At 33.6% G+C, this 24,394-nt stretch overlaps 1 protein-coding gene across 1 annotated transcript in view; it reads right to left on the bottom strand.

Annotated features, from left to right (window-relative positions):
* The window catches only part of dpr12 (defective proboscis extension response 12), a 574,490-nt gene that overhangs the window by 194,691 nt on the left and 355,405 nt on the right, over positions 1 to 24,394 (bottom strand). Inside the window, exon 4 of the mRNA XM_072533001.1 lies at positions 22,763 to 22,927. Coding sequence (XP_072389102.1) covers positions 22,763 to 22,927 — 165 coding nt within the window. The remainder of the gene's footprint in view (positions 1 to 22,762; positions 22,928 to 24,394) is intronic.

Below are 24,394 nucleotides of genomic sequence, written 5' to 3'. Positions count from 1 at the left end.
AACTGCAAACTATGAACATAAATGTCAACTCTGTATGGATTCCTTCCCATATCGGAATTGCTGGTGATGAAGAAGTAGATTTCTTGGCAAAACTAGCAATCTCGAGTCGGGAAGCTGTAGAAATCAGAAGCATTTCACATCTAGATATAAAACCTATAATCAAGAACTTATAAGTCAATGGTTGGCAGACCAAGTGAAATCAATCAACATCCGAACTACGAGAAGTAAAACATTCTATATTACCTTGGAAATAAATCCCATATAAGCCTATACATCAAACATTGCTATCTCGTCTGAGAATAGGCTACACCGCCATCACTCATAAGCATCTGCTGGAGAGTGAATTAAAACCACAGTGCTACATATGTGATATTGTGCTCAGTGTTCGCCATATTTTACTGGAGTGTCCTTTATATTAGAACTAGAACTAGAACATAGAACTGTTACATCTTACAGGACTTGACACTAAAGACATCCAGATTATAAAAAATCTATATTGGAATAAAACAGCCCACATGAAGAATGGACATATGGCGAGTGAAAACGTAACCATTTCTAGAGGGGTTAAACAGGGCTGTATTCTTTCGCCACTGCTTTTCAACCTGTACACGGAACAAATATTTCTAGAGGCACTGGAAGAGTACAACGAGGGCATCAAGATTAATGGCGTACCAATAAGTAATTTTCGATATGCAGATGATACTGTTATACTGGCCGATAATATCGAAGATTTACAGATGATGCTAAATAGAGTAAATACAATTGGCAACCAATTTGGACTGAAGATTAATAGAAAGAAAACTAAATTTATGGTGATCAGTAAAAAGAACATTCAACATATCGACCTGAATATTGAAGCCTAACGTATTGAAAGAGTACACCGATTTAAATATCTGGGATATACAGTAAATGATAAGTGGGACCCAGATGTAGAGATTAAGATCCGAATTGAAATAGCAAGATCCAAATTCATCAAAATGAGAAAGCTCTTAAGCAACCGCCACCTAAGCGTTAACCTTCGATGGCGCGCCACGAAATGCTACGTACTCTCTACGCTACTTTACGGAGTTGAAGGGTGGACGTTAACAGCAGCAACTATAAAGAAGTTAGCGGCTCTAGAAATATGGCTGTATCGACGCATACTGAGAATACCTTGGACAAACAGAGTGACCAACACAGAGGTATTAAGACGAATGGGTAAAGAGATGGAATTGTTAACAACTGTTAAAAGGAGGAAAGCGTCATACCTGGGCCATGTGTTCCGTAATGATAAGTACAGTCTGCTACAGCTTATCGTGGAAGGCAAGATTGAAGGTAGAAGAGGTTTGGGTAGAAAGAAGAAATCCTGGCTGAGAAATTTGAGAGAATGGTTCCAAATACCAGAAGCCGTGAACATAATACATGCGGCACAAAACAGAAACCTATCGTTTGATGGTCGCCAACCTTCGGTAGAAGACGGCACATAAAGAAGAAGAAGTTCTTTATATTGCATGGAGAGACTTCAATATAAATTACAAGATACCTTACAGGCAATATTAAGTGGCCGAACTGATTTGAACTGAAAAATTTTACATCATACTTATATTCCATAAATGTACTAAATAAATTGTAAAACTTTAAATTGTATAACGCCAATGACCATATGAGGTTGAGGCATAAATAAATAACAAAAAAATTGTGTACTTCTATTATTATTGTAAATAAATATTAATTGTGAATTAGCGAAGGCTTTCTTTATACAAACATATCTAGTTGGTTTAGAGTGTAAATATTCGTCTTTTTTTATTAGGTCTTAAAAAAGTAGCGAAGTCTCATCTGTAATAGATTTAATTTCCTTTGCAATTTTCCGTGTACTACTTAAACTTACAGAAGTTGCCATTGTAGGGTTTCCTGAATTTTTTTTATCTCCACTAACTATTTTAAAATAGAGAATTTTTTTTGCATCTTCACACGGTACGAAGAAAATAAAATTTTCCATTACTTTTCTCGTTGACTACACAACACGTTAATTTAATTGTGAATGAAATTCACTTCACCCTCGTTTTACTTTCTTTCACGATTTCAATGAATAGTATACTGCTTACAGCATTCAGGAATAAAAATGCTGCGTTAAAGCTATGGAAATTGTTAAATCAACGAACTGATGTTTTTTTAAACCTAATAATCAATATAAATAGCTTAATTATTAAAAAACGACCCATGTATATAACTGAAACTTAAAAATATTTAAGTTCTAGTTAGCATTTTCTTTAATTAAACTTCCAGTACACATTACATACGTGAACTATTAAATTTTATAACATTTCTGTTCGGAATATATTGTATGTAAAGTTGTCTATCTCTTAATACCTTCCAGGCATAGTCTAAGGTCTAAGGAACATGTTTAGTATGCCACTCTCCTGTGATGTGTGTTGATTTAATACATAAATATTGTATTCTGTTTCCATTGTAATCCATGCCTGTACTTGGGAGGTTAAGGTAAGTTTTCTGCGTACAAAAGAGTAACAAACAGTACTTTTTTTATTTTTATTTTAGTTATCAGCAATGTCCCGTCCAAAAAATAGTAAGAGTCGGCGACCTTAATTTTGAAAAATGGTTGATCGAATGAAAAAATGAAATAAAAAACGAACAGGAGCCGAATATAGATGGCAGCGGCCACTACAGCTGCTCAGATAGCCGTCATGTGGGGGAATATGTATCTGATCATGTTCTAGAACAAGAATGTAACATTTTTAAACGAGAATTGAAAAAAAAAATATGATGAAGAGGTTTAACCCAGATATTACTGAAACTTTTATTGTTAACATTTTGAATTAATTTCGAATTTTCATGGAAATTATAGCATATGGAACCAAAAAACACAATCATATTTTTTTTATGACGATACCTGTCAAGTTTTGACATGTTCTTTTAAAAGGACGGTAGTAATATACGGTACCAGATATCATATATATTTTATTAGTATCAATTTACAAAGAATGAAAGGATTTAAAACAAAATTTTGGATGTAAAGGTATTTTGCACTTTTCACACAAAAACTGGACTTTTTTGTGACAATATCCACATCGCGATTGCTTTTCTTGATAAAGAACCAAGTGGTTAATACCGTCATATCTTGAATTGGCTACCGAATTCGAATTCCGCTTAGAAGGTCCGCGTTTTGTTTCTTTTTTAGAAGTTTCCAAAATATTAGTTGCAATAGATCTTCTAAATTCAAGTTGATCCAGTTTACCATCTTGAGTTTTGTGCATATCAACGCAATGAGCAAAAAGGGGAAAATACCATTTCTTTCCTCTTATGGACACTCGATATAAACTGATGTTCTGGTCACTGCGATCAACGCCACCCATGAAGTTATTGTATATTCTAACAATATTTGGTTGAGGAACTTGAATATGTTTTTTCTCTGCTTGTGAAAATCTCTTTACAGAGAAGCAAGGCATTACTGGTACAAAATTGAAAGCAATAGAAACGATATTATTATCATGCCAGCGGCAAACCACTATTCCTGTATTTTTATCAAGACGATACTCGTATTTACCACGTTCAGTTTTTTTCATAATAGATGAACAGGCTAAAGGGCATTTCATGGTGCGATTTTCCCTTACAGTGCCTGTACCAAATATGCCTCTTTGTTTTAGCTCATGCAGTAAATGAATAGAAGTAAAATAATTATCAAAAATAAGATGGAATCGCCTTTGAGGCCATACTTCATTCAATCTGTCTGCATAGGATAGAACTACTGATGCACCCAATCCAAGGACTTTATATTGTTCAGGTATTGTAGTGGAATTACCTTGGTAAGGAGAACACCAAACTATGTATCCCAGACGAAGGGCTCCTACCCACATTTTGTACCCCCAACGGATTGGTTTTCCCTTGATGAATTTGTTTTGTGGGATGGCGACCAAAATACGGAACCATTGCCTCATCTATGCTGTAATGTTGTTCTAAAGAGGAAAATTGTATAAATTTTTTGTTTATTACGTCGAACAGGGGTCGCATCTTGGCAAATCTATCAAATTTATCTAATGACAAGTTATTGCAAACATGCAAAACTTTTATTATGTGAGAAAATCTATCCCTAGATATAGCAGCTACCACCATTGCGTTGTGCGAATCGTCACGATTTTCCCAGTACATGTACCTTTTCGGCACAACCACATAACCACTCAATACAAGAACGCCTATAAAACATCGAATCTCATTTTGAGTAATGTCGTTCAAGAGATTTCTTTGTCCTGCGTAGATGTTAGTGTATTCGGTAACCAAATTGATGACTTCATCATCAAAAAACAAATTGAAAATTTCCATCGGCGACTGAGTCATTTTCGGTCCAAATTGAGTTTTCCAGTAAGTACAATCAGGGTGTTGATACAAGTCTCCTTAAATCCAGTGTGCAGATCTTCTCTTCTCTAATTGATGGGGCAGCTTTTCCTTGGAAAGAAACAAAGCCAATGGTATATTGTCATCATCCGAATCTTCTTCTGGTAGGCTGGAATTCACAGAATCTTGTGGTAATTCAGTCGCGTTGTCAAAAACAAGTTCTACATCGTTTCTCAACTGACTACCCGGTAAATTATTTATTGTAGTTAGTTCTTCATTGCCGGAGTCGCAATCGGTGACATCATCATTGGCATTTTCTGGGGGAAATATAATCAAACCATCTGCAGGGACTGGGATTTCATCAGAATCAAGCTCTTGAAAACACTCCATCTAGAGCCATCTATTAGTTGGTAGCTGTACTAACCTAAATTACGCATAATTTACACTGCCTTTTAAAAGGACGGTAGTAATATCTGGGTTAAGTTGAAGATGAAGAGAAAATTATATTAAATAATTTCTTGGCAAAGACAAAAAACCAAGTGGAATAAGATGTATCTTGCGCAGACTTCAAGAACTCGTGAAACTATTGTTCTAAAATGTGGAAGACTAAATGTTTTGCAAATGTGATATAATACAAAAAGTAGTGGTGTTGAAGCTATTTACTTGACAATGTCTATAAATTGTTTCCGATTTACACCTTTAGAACATGTAACAGTTGACAAGCCATTACTTGCTTTTAGGGGAGAATATTTTATATAGCAGTAGATCCAAATATGGTATAAAAACATTTTCGTTGGTATATAGCAAATATACATATACCTATAATATGGAGATTTACTGAGGAACACAACCAACTGGACCTTTTTTGGCCTAGGGTGGAGTAGCACAGAGGTTGTTAAAAGAATAGTTAAACCCATTGAAGGAAAAATAAGAGATATAAACATGGACAACTGGTTTACCAGTACACCTTTAGCCATGGACTTGCTTCAAAATCGATTAATTATTATTTATACGATTCATAAAGATAAAAAGGAAGTACCACAAGAATTTATAACGTCTAAAAACAGCGATTTAAAAGAAACAGGCAACTATTGGGATTCCTCTTAGAAAAATGTAACTTGGTAAGGTACGTTCCAAAAAAAAATTGCTGTTTTAATTATGCACCGTGATGCAGTATTGATCTTGAAACAGAAGATAATCACAAACCCAAAACAGTAAGAGATTCCAATAAAACAAAATCCGGTGTTGGTTTGGTTAACCAATTATGTGCACATTAGGACGTTCTATCACAAATTAGTCCATTAGTTTGTAATCTCACATCTCACATTTCTCACAACCATACTGATTAGTAGCTTAATTACAGTTTGTTCAACTTCCTGAAAATTATAAATTGCCTAATGTGTATCAAAGAAATGCCTGCAATCATTTCCTTGGTTAAAATTATATTTGCCAGTTTTCAGAAGTCAAAGGTTTTTATTCTATGCAGAGGGCAATACACTTGTTTGATGAATCGTAGCATTTTAGTGAGGTTATGAATATACCTTCGGGACTAGTTTGGGTGAGAGTCTATTATAAAATTTTACCTCAACAACAACTATTGTGTGATAATTCAGTAGCTGTCAATAAAACTATATTTTAATCCACGACTTTAATATTTTATTTTATCATAACAAACATCACCTGGAAGGTAACGCACATTTGGAGCATGCTCCCGTCTGTAATGGGAAATCGTGGGATGAAATGATTTGATGTGTTCGATAATTAAGTGACAGGGTTCTTTATTTTTTGACGGCTGTCTTGGTCTCGTATCATTAGTTGGAGTTAAAGCACCTTTAGGAGTATTTGTGAGTGTATAATGCGAAAACCTGTCATTATTTTCTTAAAGCCTAATGTGGTGAGAAAAAAATTTTACAAACCTCTTGTGTGACGTCAGAGCAATCTTTTAGTTTGTATTGAATAGTTAGTGATCGTCAAAAAATATTGATTATTGTTTTAAAATTTAGTTGTAATAAAACATTTCAAAGTAAATAAGTAATGAAAAAAGTATGGTTTTTTTATTCTATTTTATTTCTATATATTACACAGGCGGCTCAAATTGTTTTCAACGTAAGGATACTTTTTTTACTTATTATCATTGAATAATAATTTGTTTTGTCATATAATCCACTTCTGTAAGTGATATATTTGATTTAAAATGATTTCAGGTATTTTTTTTGTAATTTGGTAATAATGTCAACTTAGATCTCTATCGTAGACAATGACGTGCATCGAAATTTATACTGTACCAACTGTATTACATAAAATATGCATCTACTATGTATTATCATTTTTAAAATTTTACATATCGTCGGTATACTGCGAAAACCAGGGTAATGTCGGAATACCGAAATCGAGAAAAAACGTTTTTAAAGTTTAGTTTTTTATTGTGAATTAAGCAGTCGGCCTGTTTTTGATATTAGGTATTCTAGTGAAAGATGCATATATCTGAAATGATATTCTATCATTAGTTTGAAAAAGTTAAAGCACCTATCTGACTAATCCTAAATTTAAGTTGGAAATGCTATCATTTACCTGGTTTTACCTGTAAATCTAAATAAATCAATTACTCTTCAAATAACATATTTAACACAAATATAATAAACCAAGTATAATATTTTCCAGTTTTGTGATCGAGATATGAGGCTTTTACTAGGTAATAGCAATGTTTTAAGGTATTAGTCGATATTTATGACATTTAACTGGTTTTCCCTGAAAATTTTGTTAACATCTGTGTGTAGTTATAGTTATTATTTAAATGAATGATAGGCAGTTTTATAGAAAAAATAAAATTTATTTCGAATATAATAATAACAATAACAATATTATTATTATGAGGCTTCCTTGTCCGATTCGTCACTGAAAGCAGGCTCTGGCAAGATGTCTGTTACATCATTTCCCGTTTTCAAATTATGATATTACCCGTGATATTCCTCTGGTATCACTCCCTTATCCCATAGCTGTACCAAATCTCTCTTTTTTGCTATGCTAATTGGGAAATGTGCATCATAAAGTCGTTTAAGTTCTTCAAGATTGCTTCTATTAGTTGATAACTTGGCGTGCTTTTTTCTTTTTGACTGCCGTGCAGTATCAGTAAGGAAATAATTGAAGCTTGTTGACATGTCATAATTAAAATAGATTCTGTTTGTCCCTCCTTTCACGCATCTCATTATTTCTATCTTCAACCACATTATTTTTTCGCTGTTTTGGTCTTTTGTCCGGTTTTTAATTAAAGTGTGTGACAAATTTTTTAAATCATAAAAGTCGTAGTATTTAACTTCTTTACATTTGTATGGTTCTATACATACTCAACCTTGATATTTTTAGTTCCTCTTGCATTTTGAAAAACAGACAAGTAATCTGGCATCGCATAGATAGATCTGTGTTTTTTAGCGGTTTCGATATTACTCTGCATAGAGTCAACTTCCATATAGGAATGTTCAGACTCTAAAAATTTGTGTTCAATAATATTTAAATGGTCTATGTTTTGAACATCCCATAATAGTAAGGCTGCAATATGCTGATTACGATTCTGTCTTCTGCAGGTATCAGAAAATAAACTTATTTCACTTACATATTCTGGAACACATTTTGATAAGTAGTGGAGTATAATGCTTCCTATTTCAGAAATTCCTTGTCTACCGATAATTTCTGACCAGTCAAAACAGTAAGCTGCATTTGGTAATGCGGCTTCATATACACACAAATTGTAGACACATAATTTTCGAGAATAATATAGTTTTCCAGTCAATCCACTTGGAATCTGTAGTACGGCCTGTAGATCGAAAGTAATTAAAACAAAATCCCGTTGTTCATTAGATCTTTTCTTATCATTTTGTTTTTTAAGATTACATACTTCTTTTCTTCTCTGATGTTCTCTGTAACTGTCTTCTAAATCCGATTTGTCAGTTGGATTAGCCCTATCATATGTATTACAAATTAAACATTGATTTTTTTTAGCAACAAAAAAGCTTAAATTATAGTCGTTAGAAAATATTCTTTGATATGTAATTTCGCTAACACCTTTCAGTTTCTTCTGCTCACAGTCATTTATAAAAAGTTGGTACATTTTTCTTATACTTAAATTTTTGTCCAAATATCTACGCTTTGAACTTTGGCGAATATAATGTGGGCCCATGGTTGGAAAAGACTCAATATGAGCCTTCACGATTTTTCGGGTTTTACTGCTTGTTTTATTTGGCGGTGTATGCTTGCCTCTTTTATCCGTATCTGCGTAACAGCCTAGTATATCAGTTTTTCTTACAACATCCTGTATTAACGACGCTGATATACAAAGTATCTTACAAAAAAATTTCTCACATACCTGTATGTCTTGACCATTCAAAGAAAAGTAACACTTTTTGGAAAATGCCTGTGGTTTTTTAAACTTTAACGAACTGCAACGACTCTCTTTGGTGGCTCCGTTTTAATACGTGCAATAAGAAATTGTTTCAGGCCTACATATTCTAACTTTCAATAATCACGACATAGTCTTTGTCTGTAATCTTCGCTGAAATAACTGGCACATTTGTAAAAGCACTCTGAACAATTAACTGGTTTTGGCAATTTTGCTGGTCTATGGTCTTTTTTTTATCTCATAAGGCAAACCTTTAGCACGCTTCCTTTTTGCGACCTTTATTACCCAATCTTTGGGGTTAACTTTTCTCCAACGTTTTAGTGGACGTACGTCTTTCCATACTTTGTCAAGAAGTAGATTTAATATCCAACTAGCTATTTCAGTTGACACTAAATTGTTCGTGGGTGCACCTAGTTTAGTATCTTTTTTCTCATAATTTAGGCTATCAAAGACAGCTGTGTGTAAATCATATAGACTTCCTAGAGAGAGCGATCCCTCTTCACTTGGCTGATATGTGGGGTCTACATCTGAAAAGTCACTATCAAAAATGGATTCCATTATTGAAACTATATTGTTCTCAGAATCATCAAGAATTGAACTGCTGTCTTCAGTTATTCTATCTGTGTTTGTGTTATAAGATCATTTATGGGTTTAGCTTATAACCATTTCTAAATTTTAACTCAACCCGTTTTCAGGTAAAATAAAGTAAGTGTACTTAAAGGTTTTTACTAGTCGATATGAAAGAGAAATTTTAATAAATCATACACGTAAAATGTATTATTGACACTTATCACCTTTTTACTGAATATGGTTTGCAGTAGTAGAAATATATTGTTGTCCGGCATAATAATATATGTGGGCTTACTTTGTTTTACATGCAACAGAACTTTAATTTTATGGAAGTAAGTAGCGATATATTGTTTTATTTGAAAATGAAAAGTTGATTAGGTGTAACTTATTTGTTTATTACACAAATTATCTGCTGAATGGTAAGTCGTATCATTTATTGGGTTTTACCTGTATGTAGAGCGGAAAAAGCTGAGAATTTTGGTATACTTAACTCAATATTTTAAAATTTGTCATTTATCTGGTTTTCGCAGTATACCGACGATATTTTTATTAAAAAAATAAAAATACGTCAGTATTTAAGTGTAAATTTTATTATTTAGGCACAATAATTTTTTCCTGATTTTTAACCATTTACTTTTCCTGAAATAAGAATTATCTTCTTTATTCTAAAGTGGTATAATCACGAAAAATTGCCATAATGGCTTTATGGTACCGCACTGTTATCCGCATATCTAAAAATATTTGTCAATTCTCCTTTATTCTGATTCTTCTGTTCGAAAGCGTCTTCAAAAATTTTCTTAAGAAATATAATAAACAAGTTGGGGAGCGAACACTGGCTGACGTTCGCTTGTCTCAATTTACTATTGTTTCCCTGAGTTGTAGCTGATTGCTTTTTGAGTACATTCTGCCATAAACGTTGTGAAGGGGATAAGTGCTAAATACAAAAATAGGTAAAATATAAAGTCAGGGAAGAATATTTACTGGACAATAAACTTACCTAACTTAATTAGTATCCAGCTAACTTCATGTCACATTTAAAAAAGAGCCTTGTCATATATATTTTTTTATATAACCCATTCTGCTCCATCCTATCCAGGAATGGATATTTTTAGGTATGGCAAACTTTACCACGATATCCACATACGGATATTCATATAGGGGATATTAATGCACTCTGTAAATGTGATGTAGGGCTCTGTAGATTAATTTGGATCGCAGTAGGACATGGATATCCATACGGTGATATCATGGTTAGCCATTTTTTTTAATTCCCAGAATAATAATTACTAAGAATAAGCTACAATTAAAGGTTAAAGTACGTTTATTGACTTTTTCAATTTCCACTTCGTAAATCGTTCTCAAAATACAAACATTAGTGATTTTTATTTTGTTCGGCATATTATGTATGCAAATCCCTAAACTGTTGATATGGGTGACTCAATGAAAAATAGATATTTGTCAACAAGTTTACAGAAGTACTTATATAGGAAAACAATTTTGAATTGAGTATGACCACCAGGTATAAAGGTTGAAGCAGAATAGAATACAATAGTTTTGAGGGTTACTAATCCCTAAATCAAGTTGCCAGTGTCGGAGTGATGGAGATTAACAGGCACTAATGAATTTGCAAGAAATGTAAGATGTTTATTTTATTGGTTATATATAAAATAATTTGTGGCCGTAACAGGGGCCGATTTGTAAAAAAATGAATATTATTTTAATCAAATTCCAATTCAGATTCACTGCTTTCTTCAGAATCTAAGGAATCTTTAACTCCAATGTTAATTAATATTACCGGTTCCAGCATTGCATCAGTCATATTATTCAAATTCCACATTTTATTTTCTTCCTTGTGAGCATGACTAACAGCATTTTTACAATTTTCTGGAGTTACTTTTGATAAGGAATGTTCTAATAATTGTTGTAAGTCTTCTAATTTAAAAGTTTTGTTGTTGCATCCGACTTCACCCTTTACTTGAGACCATATATTTTCTATCGGATTCAGATCACAGTGGTATGGGGGTAAATGTAAAATAATTACATCACGGTTTAATGCCATTTCATCAATTATATATTTTTTATAAGCTGCTTTATGTTGCCTTACAATAGGTAATAATTCCTTTTTTGTCGAATTCTCCTTGTACTTAATTGCGTGTTTATCCAACCATTCGATTATCTCTCCTTTTTTCCATGCCGTTGTTGGCAATTTTTCTGCTAGTCTTGAATGGTAACTAGCATTATATATGACTATGACAGAATTTTTTGGAATTAAATCCAACATTTGCTCAAAATATTCTTCAAAAACGTCAGCAGTCATTTCCTCGTGGTAATCTTTGGTTGATTTTGAGGCAAAACTTAATAATCCACCATTGACAAAACCGTATTCGTTTCCAATATGGGTAATTATGAGTCTGCGTTCTTTTCCAACGGGAATATTGTTTATTCCAGTAGATACAGCTTCGATGAATGGGACAGGAACTTTTCACATTTGTATCAACCCATAGATATGTTACAGTATGACCGTCATTTAGCCAAGTCTTGTCCAAATAAAAAATTGTTTTTCCTTCTTCTCGGTACTTTTTAATAGTTCTTAGATAATCTCGTCTCCCACATACAATGTAATCTTTTTCAATTAAAACGGATTTTCTTCTATTCTTTTGCCAACGAAATCCCATCTCTCTCAATAGTCCCCATAATTTCTTGTTGCTTATGATTGGTAACTCTTCGTTTTCTCTAATTAATGTTTGGATTTTGTCCAATGTTGGAAATTCTTCGTTAAAAAAATGAGTGGACGCTGCGTCTTATCATGTTTTTATGTATTTCTTCAATTTCCAAGGGTTTACTCCCTCCACTCTTCTTGGAAGATAAAACAGTTCCTCTTTTTCTTTCTTTTAGGAATCTATAAATTGTTGCTTCTCCAACCCCTGTCATATTTGAACACATGTTAACGATTTCACGAACATTACTTAAAGAGCGTTGATGTACAAGTGCATCGTGTACATTTAATATTATATCTTTCTCTCTTAGACTGAAGGCACCTTTAAAACTACACTTAACCGGGATAAAACCTGTTGTCGACGTCATTTTTAAATGCAAATAACAAAATATCGACACCAAAAACGTAGGTAGGTAAGACATGAACAATGTACATCTTCAAACTAAATGGAAGATGCAAAAAATTTCTAATTTATATTATTGGCATAAGCTGTAATGTGGCATAAAAACTACTTAAACTATCATTAGTGAAGCCTTATCAGTAATTCCAGGTAATCGTTCAAAACAATAATCACCCTTAAATTACTGTTTACATTAATTTATTTCGTGAAACAACGTGAATTCTCTCGTTAATCACTCGTGTATAATTAACAATATTCGTGTGGCATATATACCGACGTTTTTTACGCACAAAAAAGGTATAGTGAGATTAGTGGACACTTATTTTACAGAAGATTTTTTAAAAGATAATAATTTGTTGACGGCATCTTAAAATATTAATTTTTTTTATTTTTTTTTATTTATTTCAAAACAAGTATAGGGTGACGCCTATGGTTTTTTGACCTGTTGAGGATTTGCATACATAATGTGCTATCAATATGATGGAAAAGGACTATATATATATATATATATATATATATATATATATATATATATATATATATATATATATATATATATATATTATGACAAGTTGAAGATATTAAAAAATACTCACATTTTAACAAGAACCAAAAAAAAAAAGATTGTAAAATTGTTTTTAAAGGAACCCAATCGATATACAAAAGGAGATATGTTTTAATACAAATTTGATACTGAATCCAAGGCAGCTGCCAACGTGGGCCGAATAAGAACTTTCCAAACGTTCAGTAAAATATTAGTGGATTACAACGGCAATCGTTTTTTAACCTAAATTTAAAATTCTTTTTAAATATTTTTTTACAACCGATCAATTCTCCCCTTAAGCATAAGACCTTTAAAGCCCCCGTCGTGAATTTCTTAACAACACAGACGTACAGAATAACTTCGAATGACATTTTTCCTTAATTCATCAAACGACACAAGAACCGGATTTATTTGACATTTTTTCCATCTCAACGAATTAAGTAATGAATCTCTCAAGGGCAAAAAAATTGCTTTGCATTCATATTTGATCTTTCGGCTTATCCTTGCGGCTCGTTTTTATTTTCTCTATTTACCCAGGGAAACTTCTTTATAAGATTGCTACTTTAAAATACGGGGTATGTTGTATTCAATGTGTAGGGTAAGGAAAGGTATATTGGTGATAAAAATGAAAAATACTAATTATATAGAAATTCGAAAACTAAGCAAAAAATAAGTTTTGCTTTATTACGTTACTTTTTATTTGAAGTAAATGTTTAGAAGAGTTAATTTAACAAAAAATGATTAATAGTGATAGTAAATGTCAAATTGACATACAAACTTATGTTAGGTAAGTTCGTGACACGGTAAGGTATATTGGTGATAGTGGTTAAGAAATTAGGTGATACGGAAATTGTATATTTAATAAGATATTTAAAAATTTTATTCCATACAACGATCACATCTATAATAAAGTTTTCGTCGGCGTCAGTATCTTCGATAAATATGCAAATCTCGTGGTATAGTGTCAAACAAAATGAGCACTGAATCCATTGTGCTCCATTTCTTTTCTTAACATCAATTGAATACAGGACTCCAGATAAGCCACACTCCCAATCATCTATTTTACTTTTTTTGCTTTTTGGACAGATTTGTATAAAGTCGAGGGCGGTTGCTGAAGATTTTCTGTTACTGAAGTGTTTTCATTTGTCGGTGTTAAGCATTTAGCACTTGAGTCCCTTTTTCTTGACCTCTCTGCACATTTTGAAGCTGTTGGTGTTTTCAAAATATGATCGACTGTGGCTTTAGGAATTAAAATATAAGTTTCAGGTGCTGCGTCAGTTGAAACTGGAAAAGCAGAAGCTATGTCAGTTAAAGATGAAGGCCGTAATGCTTCTTTTGAAATAACATAAGGCTAAAGCATTAGGTATAAAACCATTTTGTTTCCTGCATAAAATATTATAATACGTTTTTCTTTATTTGATGAGGCTTTTGATGTACAGCGACAAGAAGAATCTGCCCAGTCACATTTTGGAACGCCATGGGGGTCAAACCATGTCCCATCTAGACAAACAATTTCTCTTCCACTTTCTCTGTATTTATGAATTTGAGTTTAAAATTCCATCCTCCATATTTGTAGACAAGAAGATTCCATAATCACTTTGCGTTTTATTTTAAAGCCGTTTTTTAGAAGACATTGCCTTACTGTCTCACTGCAGCACTTGATTCATGTGTCAACTTTCTGCAACATATGCCTATTGGTTTTTAACGTGGGGATCATCTATTATTGTTAAATGGTTTTTATTACTATTCTAAAGCTATTTTCGTGTGGCATATTAATACAATTTATTATTTGTACTGTCTACATATAGTTATTTTGTTCCATCTTTTTATTTTTTTAAATAGTCTCTATTTCAACGCATTTTATCTACTTACTATACTTTGCTATGCTCGATACAAATGACAGATACGGACTAGCTCTTAACATAAAGAAAACCAAATTTATGACAATTAGTAAAAAACCAATACTAAACGCTCAACTTACAATCAACCTGTAACGATGCTCTGATCGTTTAACAGTTCGAACCGTGGGAGTGTCAATATTTGCGCATCCACTTCTACAACGTGACGGCGAAGTGGGAATCAGAACGGCTATTTAAGGCGTGTGAATAGCGGAATTAGACAGTCTTGTAGCTAGCGCTCTAGGCTCCCTGACTCGCCGGTGTAGTGAACCTGCGAGCCATCTTGGACAGAGAGATTTCCGTATTGAGGATCATACTCTGTCCTTAACCAAGCGGAACCCATCGGTACTGTGTATTGAACATTACCGTGGATCTGCACAAGCACAGAGCCAAGCCGGACAGAGAGATTTCCGTATTGAGGATCGTACTCTGTCCTTAGCCAAGCGGAACCCATCGGTATTTGTGTATTGAACATTACCGTGGGTCTGCTATTTCATTTCTTCATTAGTAATAATTGGTTTCTTTTCTTTTATAGACGTTCGCCGGGGAATTCATTCATCGCGGGATCCAGACGGAAACGTAGAATTCATTTTATTTTTGTTTTATAAGTATACAACGTAGAATTCCTTTTTTATTTTTTATTTATTGTATATATACTAAATAGATTTATTTTTATTTCAAACCTGTGTTTTACTGAGTCTGTCGTCCCGAAAGAGCTACCCATCACAAACCAACAGAATATCGAAAGAGTCGAGCAATATACATATCTAGGCACCAATTTAAATAGCCAATGGGACCACTCAACAGAAATTAAACAGCGAATAATAAAAGCAAAAGCAGCATTCGTTAGAATGAGAACTATTTTCAACAGTCGAGACATATCATTAAAAACAAAATGCCGTCTATTGAACTGCTACATATTTACAGTTCTGCTCTACGGAATGGATGCATGGACACTGACTATTGCATCTATGAATCGGCTCGAAGCTTTCGAAATGTGGTGTTATAGGCGCATCTTACGTATATCCTGGGTTGACAGAGTTACTAATGTGGAGGTCCTACGTAGAATGGGGAAAGAATGTGAAATTCTCATGACCGTCAAAACTAAAAAGTTGGAATATCTAGGACATGTAATGAGAAATCAAGAACGTTACGGCCTTCTCCAGCTGATTCTCCAAGGGAAAGTAAATGGTAAGAGAGGACCGGGAAGAAGACGCATTTCCTGGCTTCAAAATTTACGAAAGTGGTATAACACGACTATCACTGAACTGTTCCGCGCTGCAATAAACAAAGTAAAGATAGCCGTGATGATCGCCAACATCTGGAACGGATAGGCACTTTAAGAAGAAGATACAAATTACTTTTTGGCATTTGGAACAAATAAATTTAACTTCTTTGGTTTTTTTGGACGGGCACTCTTTCTCGTTGTTAACATTGATAGACAAACTGATTGCTCACTTCTGCTTACTCTCCCCATACGTTATGACTAGTCTTTACCTGTTTTCCTTACTCAATTAAAAAGGCTCTGATTTTCTAATTCTTATGTCTAGCTTAGGTATATTCAAAGGTTTTTTACGATCCATCCCGAACAATATGTTCACTAGATCGGTGCTCAATATACTGAGATTTTCTTCAATTCAAATTATATATAAATGGGTATAAAATTCCAAGCAACATTGAAAGTTTTCAAACAACTTACTCCCAACAGGGACGAAAAGGTCCGGCTGTCGTTGTCATTTGGTATTTTCTACGAAAAGTAAAAACAATATTACGTTTAAATAAGGTATTTGTAATTTAAGCAACGAATTCTACCATCGTGTTCAATCGATTTTGTCTATGCGCAGTGTTAAAAATGACTTAATTAAAAAAAAAACCAACACACATCAATGTTAAATATAAATTTAAAATATTTGGTATTTCCAATTCTTTATTATATAAGTATATTCCTACACGTCTATTTGATTTTGCTATATTCTTAGCTTAAATTTAATAAAACTTAATACATTTGCATATTACTTAGTTGAAATTTCCCAAAGCTGTTTAATTTATGACTATCCAATTTTAACTTGGCCATTATTTCTACTGTTTTTCAAGAAATCCTACTTTATCCCATAGTAAATACATAAAGCACGTTTCTCATCAAAAAGATCAGAACTCGTGTTCGCGAAAATGTCTTGAAAAAGATTTTAATGGTTGGTATTATAATTGAAAACTGATTAAACGGTAATTTACAATATTTTGCTTAACCCGTAACTGGTGAGGTCCATTTTTTGTTACGTCTATGATAAATCACACTGACCCCAATTTATTTTGCAAAATTAGACACTGATGTTTGTTAATATTTAAAAAAAATGACTTCAATAACTTAAAGACTTTTATTTTGTTAATTATAATATTAAATTAAACTAAGCAATAGTCTCAAAAATTGAGTTATTTTGTAACTAGACTAAACATTATCCTGTAACAAAAAAATTAGGAAAAAAAAATTTTTTTCTTAAAACCTAAACTTAAACATTCAATCTAACCTACCAACACAAAAAAATAACCAAGAACAAAAAACATCATAAAAACTACAATCCATTGTTATAGGCAATCTTTGCAAATGTGTGTTTCACACATGTGGCATATTAGCGCTTTGCAACTGTAATGTAAACATAGCAAGGAAATAATAAAGGAAAAATTAAGGGACAATTAGCCTAGTAAAGAGTAATAATTATTTAAGAAATTAATACATATTCCAAATTGATTAAAGAACAAATAAATTCATAGCTAGTAGGTAACATATTTACGTAAACATTTTACATTAAACAAAGATTGAAAACTCGACCCAGTTTAAATCTATTACACGAGTCTCAAATATCAGGCCACCATGGTTGTTTAAATCACGTTTCCAAAACATAGACCTCCGCCGAAATACAACACGGGGACCAGTCAGCAAAAAAACAATAACGTGACCTTGGTACTACGACTGAAAATTGAGAACACGGGCTGATAAAAAAGGCGAACAAGGGGGCCAGCGGAGACTAGTGGGAAGTTGGCACTCTAGACGGTCCACGCCATAGTGTGGAGATCGGACGATACGCAGCCAGTGGACGCGCTATTTAACTCGACGGGATAGTGTGACGTATAAGTGTCGGCAACTGGAGATTCTAAGGTTCGCGATCTCAAATCCCTGTAGGACTGGAGGCGTATTCACTAGCTAGAGCCTAGATACGCGAAGGTAACTAAGATCTATACACTAACCCAAGGTATATCTAATGATACGGAATTGTCCGACCTTTAATTCCTTGCTTTGTCTCTTCTCGTCTCCCTTCGCGCCTGATCGAACATTTTTGGTCATAACTGATATTTTGTAGTGTACAGTCTAGTTAATACATTGTAAACTCGAAATTTGTTTTTGTTTTTCCTAGCCGTTACAGGTCAAGACTAGAAGAGATACACATTTCGCTTATGCAGTGCTCCGGCTTCTAACGTAAGCCCATAGCCTCTCACCCTTTGCAGGACCTGAGACCGAGAAGTCCTTAATTCCCTTCCTTCCAAAAATTTCCTTACCCTCTTGTAAATCCGCGAGGGCGGAACCAGTCAGTCCAGACTAGTGGAACCAGTAAACCTTGCCCCGCTCGCAGGGATAAGTATCCCCTAAGAATTGTAGAGGGATTGATAAGGAGATTGAGACAGACGTCTTCTACAATGGTGACAGCCTTTATCAGAGTGGAAACAATTCATTAGAGGGGTTTATTAGATTTATTTACAGCTTCAATCCTAAATTATTACAGCTAGCCACCCCAATTTATTAGACAACTAACGGAAACTATCTTCGTTTTACTATCCAATAATCGTGGACATTTTGAGCACCTTAATCTTTTTTCTAAAATAGCATTTTTCTGTTCAGGAATGTCTGTTTTTAAAATGGAAGCGATATTATGTCTCAGTTGATTTGTATTACACATTACTGTAGTGCATTAAAGATATCAAAAGTACTGCTTTTCGTGGTTTATATGAAACTAATGTAACTCTATCGCCAAATCAAAATAGAGATAATCCCATGAGCCTCGTTTTAGTTGGCAAAAAAGAAATAGGTATCTCCCATTTATTTTTTTAACAGTACACACGTGCCTCGATTTCTTAACTCAGTTCTAAGGATGTAAACCAGTTGTCTGCTGTCAGACGAAGAACTGATTGCGTTGGTTTGTTAAATTTTCTTTCCTCTTCTGACAATGTATGGCCATCACTTCCAGCACCTGTATATACATACCCATCCAAAAAATAATGGATTCGGGCGTCAGTTAGTGCCATTATCTTTAAGCTATATTTTTGGGATTTTTGAGGCATGTACATGCGAAATAAACATCTTCCCCGAAAACCAATGAGCATTACATCAATACAAGCATACTGCCCTATCTAATAATTTTTTTTGCTGTTTTCTACAAACTTATTGAAAATTGATGAAATGGGGGCAAGTTTTTTGGTTTTTTTACGTTCTTCCCTCGTAGTTTCGTCATCAAACCAAAGTGCTGTCAAAAGTACTAAGAATCGTTTTACAGACATGGTGTATCTTAAAATTTCTCTACCAGTACCGTCGGTGGCGAATATCAAACTCAAGTCTTCCGTATTGGATTTAAATATGGCTGAGTAAAATAACAAACCGATAAACACTCTCCGTTCAATAATGTCTAAATGTTTTAGATCCATTCTATTACTATCGGTATATTTTGTTCTAATCCTGGCAAGTTTTTCATTTATCCTAAGAACAATCTCTTCTAAAATATCGTTTGTTATTATACATTCCCAAGGACTATTCTGGAGACACAATTTCTCAAGAGACTTGGCTGGCCCAACAACCCCAGGAACCCCAGAGAGATAGTGTTGGAACTTTTTGTTCTTACATTTAAAGGTGGAGCTTCTGCAGTCCACTTGTATCGATTTTTGCCATAGTACGTTCTCGAAAGGCCTTGAGTTTGTTGCTGCTCATGTGGATCAGAGTCCGAATTAACCTCCGAAGGTGCTGCATTTTGCGGCATGTTATCTTCAACATCCAATAGAGGTTCCACGGTTTTCGGCTCCCATTCAATTTCTGAATCAGTTTCGTGTTCGCTGACATAGTCGGAATCAGTGTCATCGTTACCGCTGAAATCACTTTCATCCGCGTCTAGAATATTTTGAACCCATTGTTCGAACCTAATTATTAAAAAAAACGTAACCGGTGAGGTGGGGTCACAGTGTCACCACAGCGCAGTTATTTCCGTATAATTTGTAAACATTTACTTATTTGTTCACGACTATCCCGCTCGATATAACACAAGTCACTGACGGAAAGGTACTGAGGCGGTCAAGTAGTCGCGCTACATAAGCTAGGACGTATGTCACTTTAAAAATCTGTTGGGGCTCGTATGACTCCGCATCACCAGTTATGGGTTAATATAAACAACTGGAGTTTCTGTATAAATATAGATATTGGGATGTCCATTAAAGGTTCAACTATGATGCGTACTAATATTCCATTAAAAGAATGAAAATGACCTCTGCATCGCTATTGCATTATTAATGTATGTTTTTGCGAGAATAATTTGTTAATTGTAACATTTTGTTAATAATTTCAAGACTTCTTAACACAATTGCGTCACTTCATTGTGTTAATAAAACAGTATCAACTGCTATTTTAATCTTCTTCTTCTTTCTCTTTATAGCAATTCTGCTTGTTCATTGGCAGATTAATACCTCTATGGAAAGTTGTTACTCCATCTTTTGCGAGATCGTTCGATAATTCTTCTGCCGATTGTTGACTTATATCGTGCTATTTTGACGACACGGGTCTCCTTCATTCTGCTTGTGTGGTTATTCCATTTTGTTTCTGTTTTGTATCCATTCATTTATACACTGTACGTTACATTTTCTTCTAATGTCTTCACTTCTCTTTTGATCTCTCAGCGCATATCCTCTAATTCTTTTCAGTACTCTTATCTCTCCAGTTTCCAGTAGACTTTGCGTTGTGGCTGTGTCGGGTCTTGTTTCTAAGGCAAATTATGTCATTATTCGTCTTACACCGGAGTTAAAAATTCTTGACTTCATCTCAGTGTTAATGTGTCTATTTCTTCATATAGTGTTATTAAGGCTATAGTGCTATTTAGCTATTTTAATTATGTTCTGAAAATTGTTTAATATTATTATACAAATGTTTAAATTAGATTTGTAGATAAGTTAATTTTAAAACTTTTTTTCTGCGACTTGTGTGATTTTTAGTATATACCATTTTTTTTCTATTTACACAAATATACCGCATTAACCACTAAGGGTTATTAGAAGGGAGACATGCACCGACAATACAGACAAGATACGTATAAATTCGTGCAAATGCTTTACAATTTGGTGTATTATAGTTTTTTTTTTTGTGAAAATTTAATAAGTAAATTAAAATTAAAGTTAGCACATTTTTTAAATTGTCACTCAGAGCACACGCCATCCTTTTGTTCTTTTATACTGGACATTCAATGTTTACTTTAGCGAGGGTGGTTAAGAACGTTTTTCATTTTTTGAATATCACTGAACCGATAATTGGTTCATCCCAATTTACCCTTAATTTCCAAAGTTCTTGCGTTAGTAGTTTACCGTTAACTATTAAGCGGCAAGATAATTTTTTTTTGGGCTTAAATTAGGAACTGGTACTGAAATTACATAGCCGAATGCAGTTTCTAGAAGTGTGGGTTGACTATTGCCCAGTGAAATAAGGTCGCCTTTTATTATGCTAAAATAGAGATCAGCGCCTATTAATACATCAATATTGCTGGGTTCCCAAAAATAAAGATTGGCCTGCTCGTACGTTCGATGATGGGATATTTCTATGATGAGGTAATCTAGTATTACTAGTCAAAAAACATCAAATTCTTAATAATAATTAATTTTAGAGTTAAACACAATGTCTAAAATTTCATTTGATTGAACAAAACCATAGTACACTGTACCAATAATGAATAGTTTTTTCGTTCTAGTAGAATACTTTAATCGATTAGCTAAGTCTTTCGATACAAAACTATGTTGACTTCCCTAATCTAAAATTAATTTGACAGAAAATAGTTTACCAGTTAAAAATACTTATGCCTAAGAAAAGGGTTTGGCAAATTTGTATACTAAGGACGGATAAATTAGTAGCACTTATAGATGAGCAAACTTCGCTACTGGCGATATTTAGGACGTGAGTTGGTCAGTAGATTTGTAAAATTGCCCTAAATTGCTATTGCGAGTAAGGACTTGATCCCATTGCGCTGGCATCTTGGACGAGTGATTGCTACTATACTCAGCAAAGACGGTAAACTAGGAGTTTTTACCTATGGGCGATAAAGTTAGTCAGACAATGTAGACCGTTTTTAAAGGAAAATGGAAAAAATAGATTTACCAAGAATCTTTACGGTGTAGATAAAAATATTTTAAATAAAAAATGTAGCTGAGATAATTTCAAATAAACATGTTTATAAGCAGTTTTTGTGTAGAATAAATCGTTCTCTTAGAAACAACGCTTGAAGCAAGCGGTGATTTTGAATGTCAGTCACGGGCGCGAAATCAAATTTAAATAAAATTTGGTATGTATCAACTCGACGGTAAATACTCGATATCTTTTGATTGTAGTGTCCTATCGACAAAAATGAGAAAGCGTTTTAGAGATAAAGATTGGTCTTATCCGATATTTGCATTTTGCCGCAATTAGACTCAGTTCAATATCTGTGACATTAAATTTCATGGATTTTTTGTGAGTCAGGAAATGATATGACGTGAGGCATTTGAAATATGCCCAAAAAAATGCTGAATTTAAACTTTCACGTTACAAATAAGCTTAAACATTTTAAACCGCTAGGTGTTTACTCGTTGACATTTTAAATAAGAATGTACAATATTTTAGTCATATAAGTATTTAATAACTTACCTGACATTCATATGTACCGTTGTCTCGTTTCTGCACATACTTGATTTGGAGCGTCCAGTCGTCAGAACCTTCTGCATGTAAAATTTGGAATCGTTCATCATTGGTATACGTAAATACCCCCGATGAGAGTATATGCCAGTCTCTTCGACGAACCCAGGAAACTTGCTGAAAGATGTGCAATTATTAAACATGATATTTTTTTAATATCTATTTATATTAGATATAGATTTTGCAAATACATAAGAAATATTTTTGAGAATATAATAAACTATGGCCATAACCAAGCGAACGTAAGCATGTATGTATACGCCAGGAAAATTGTACAAAAATTGAAAAATGTCGAACAAAATATGAAATGAATTACTATAGATATACTGGTTAAGTAACACCAAATGGCCAAATTCAGGCGAGCATTCTACAACAACTACGTCTTTATATGTTTATATCTGTGATATATCTCGTAGTTGTACCTCCTTCTCCAAACACCATTTTCACAGATGCCACCAAATATTCTTCTCAGGATCCTTCGTTCAAGACGTAGTATCCTTTATAAAAATAGGAAGACTAAGATGGGCAGGACATCTGGCAAGATCACAGCAGAACAACCCTCCTAGAAGAATCCTTATGTCACAACCTGTGGGAAGTAGAAAAAGGGGTAGACCAAAACTCAGATGGAGGAATGGTGTAGATGAGGATGGTAGACAAATAGGCGCAGCAAACTGGCAGCAGTTGGCAATGGATAGAACTGACTGGCGTTATAGACTTGGGAAGCTCGAGGCTCTTTTATAGGGCTGTAGCACCAATAATTATGATGATGATTCTACAACAACTGATAATAGTTAGGCAGCCTGTCGACAAAAAAGTATATTCAAAGCGATACCCAAAAAACTTTGAGTGTCACTTCATTATACCGAGTCCATTTCCCTCTGCGATATTTTTTTGATTCTGCGGAATTTTTCCTCTAATTTTTCGAAAAATTTTCATTACTCAGACAGAAAAATCAGAAAACAAGTTCAGTCAGTCAATTTGAAAAGTTGTTTTTGCTGCTTTTAATGAAAGTGTCCTGAAAAAATTAGCTGCTTATCTATGAATTTCCTCACAGTAGTATTTTCAACATGTTTTTGAGCTATTTTATTAAAAGAATATATTTATGAATGATGTTAAGCAATAATGCCCTAACCCACACCTCGTCTGAAATTGAGATTTTTATTAAATCAAGTTCTATATGAGATTATTACAAGAAAAATGTTTTTAGCTGATTGGCGCTCTGATAAATATCTAGGATAAAATATACTAACCTACAATGCGATATTTTTTTGATTTTGCGGAATTTTTCCTCTAATTTTTTTAAAAATTTTCATTACTCAGACAGAAAAATCAGAAAACAAGTTCAGTCAGACAATTTAGAAAGTTGTTTTTGCTGCTTTTAAAGAAAGTGTCCTGAAAAATTAGCTGCTTATCTATGAATTTTCTCACAGTAGTTTTTCCAACATCTTTTTGAGCTATTTTATTAAAAGAATATATTTATGAATGATGTTAAGCAATAATGCCCTAACCCACACCTCGTCTGAAATTGAGATTTTTATTAAAGCAAGTTCTACGTGAGATTATCACAAGAAAAATTGTTTTTAG

This window comes from Diabrotica undecimpunctata, chromosome 5 (genome assembly GCF_040954645.1).
Source record: "Diabrotica undecimpunctata isolate CICGRU chromosome 5, icDiaUnde3, whole genome shotgun sequence".
Lineage (NCBI taxonomy): Eukaryota > Metazoa > Arthropoda > Insecta > Coleoptera > Chrysomelidae > Diabrotica > Diabrotica undecimpunctata.
Note: the sequence above shows the minus strand (reverse complement) of the source record. Positions and strands in the feature narration are given on the sequence as shown.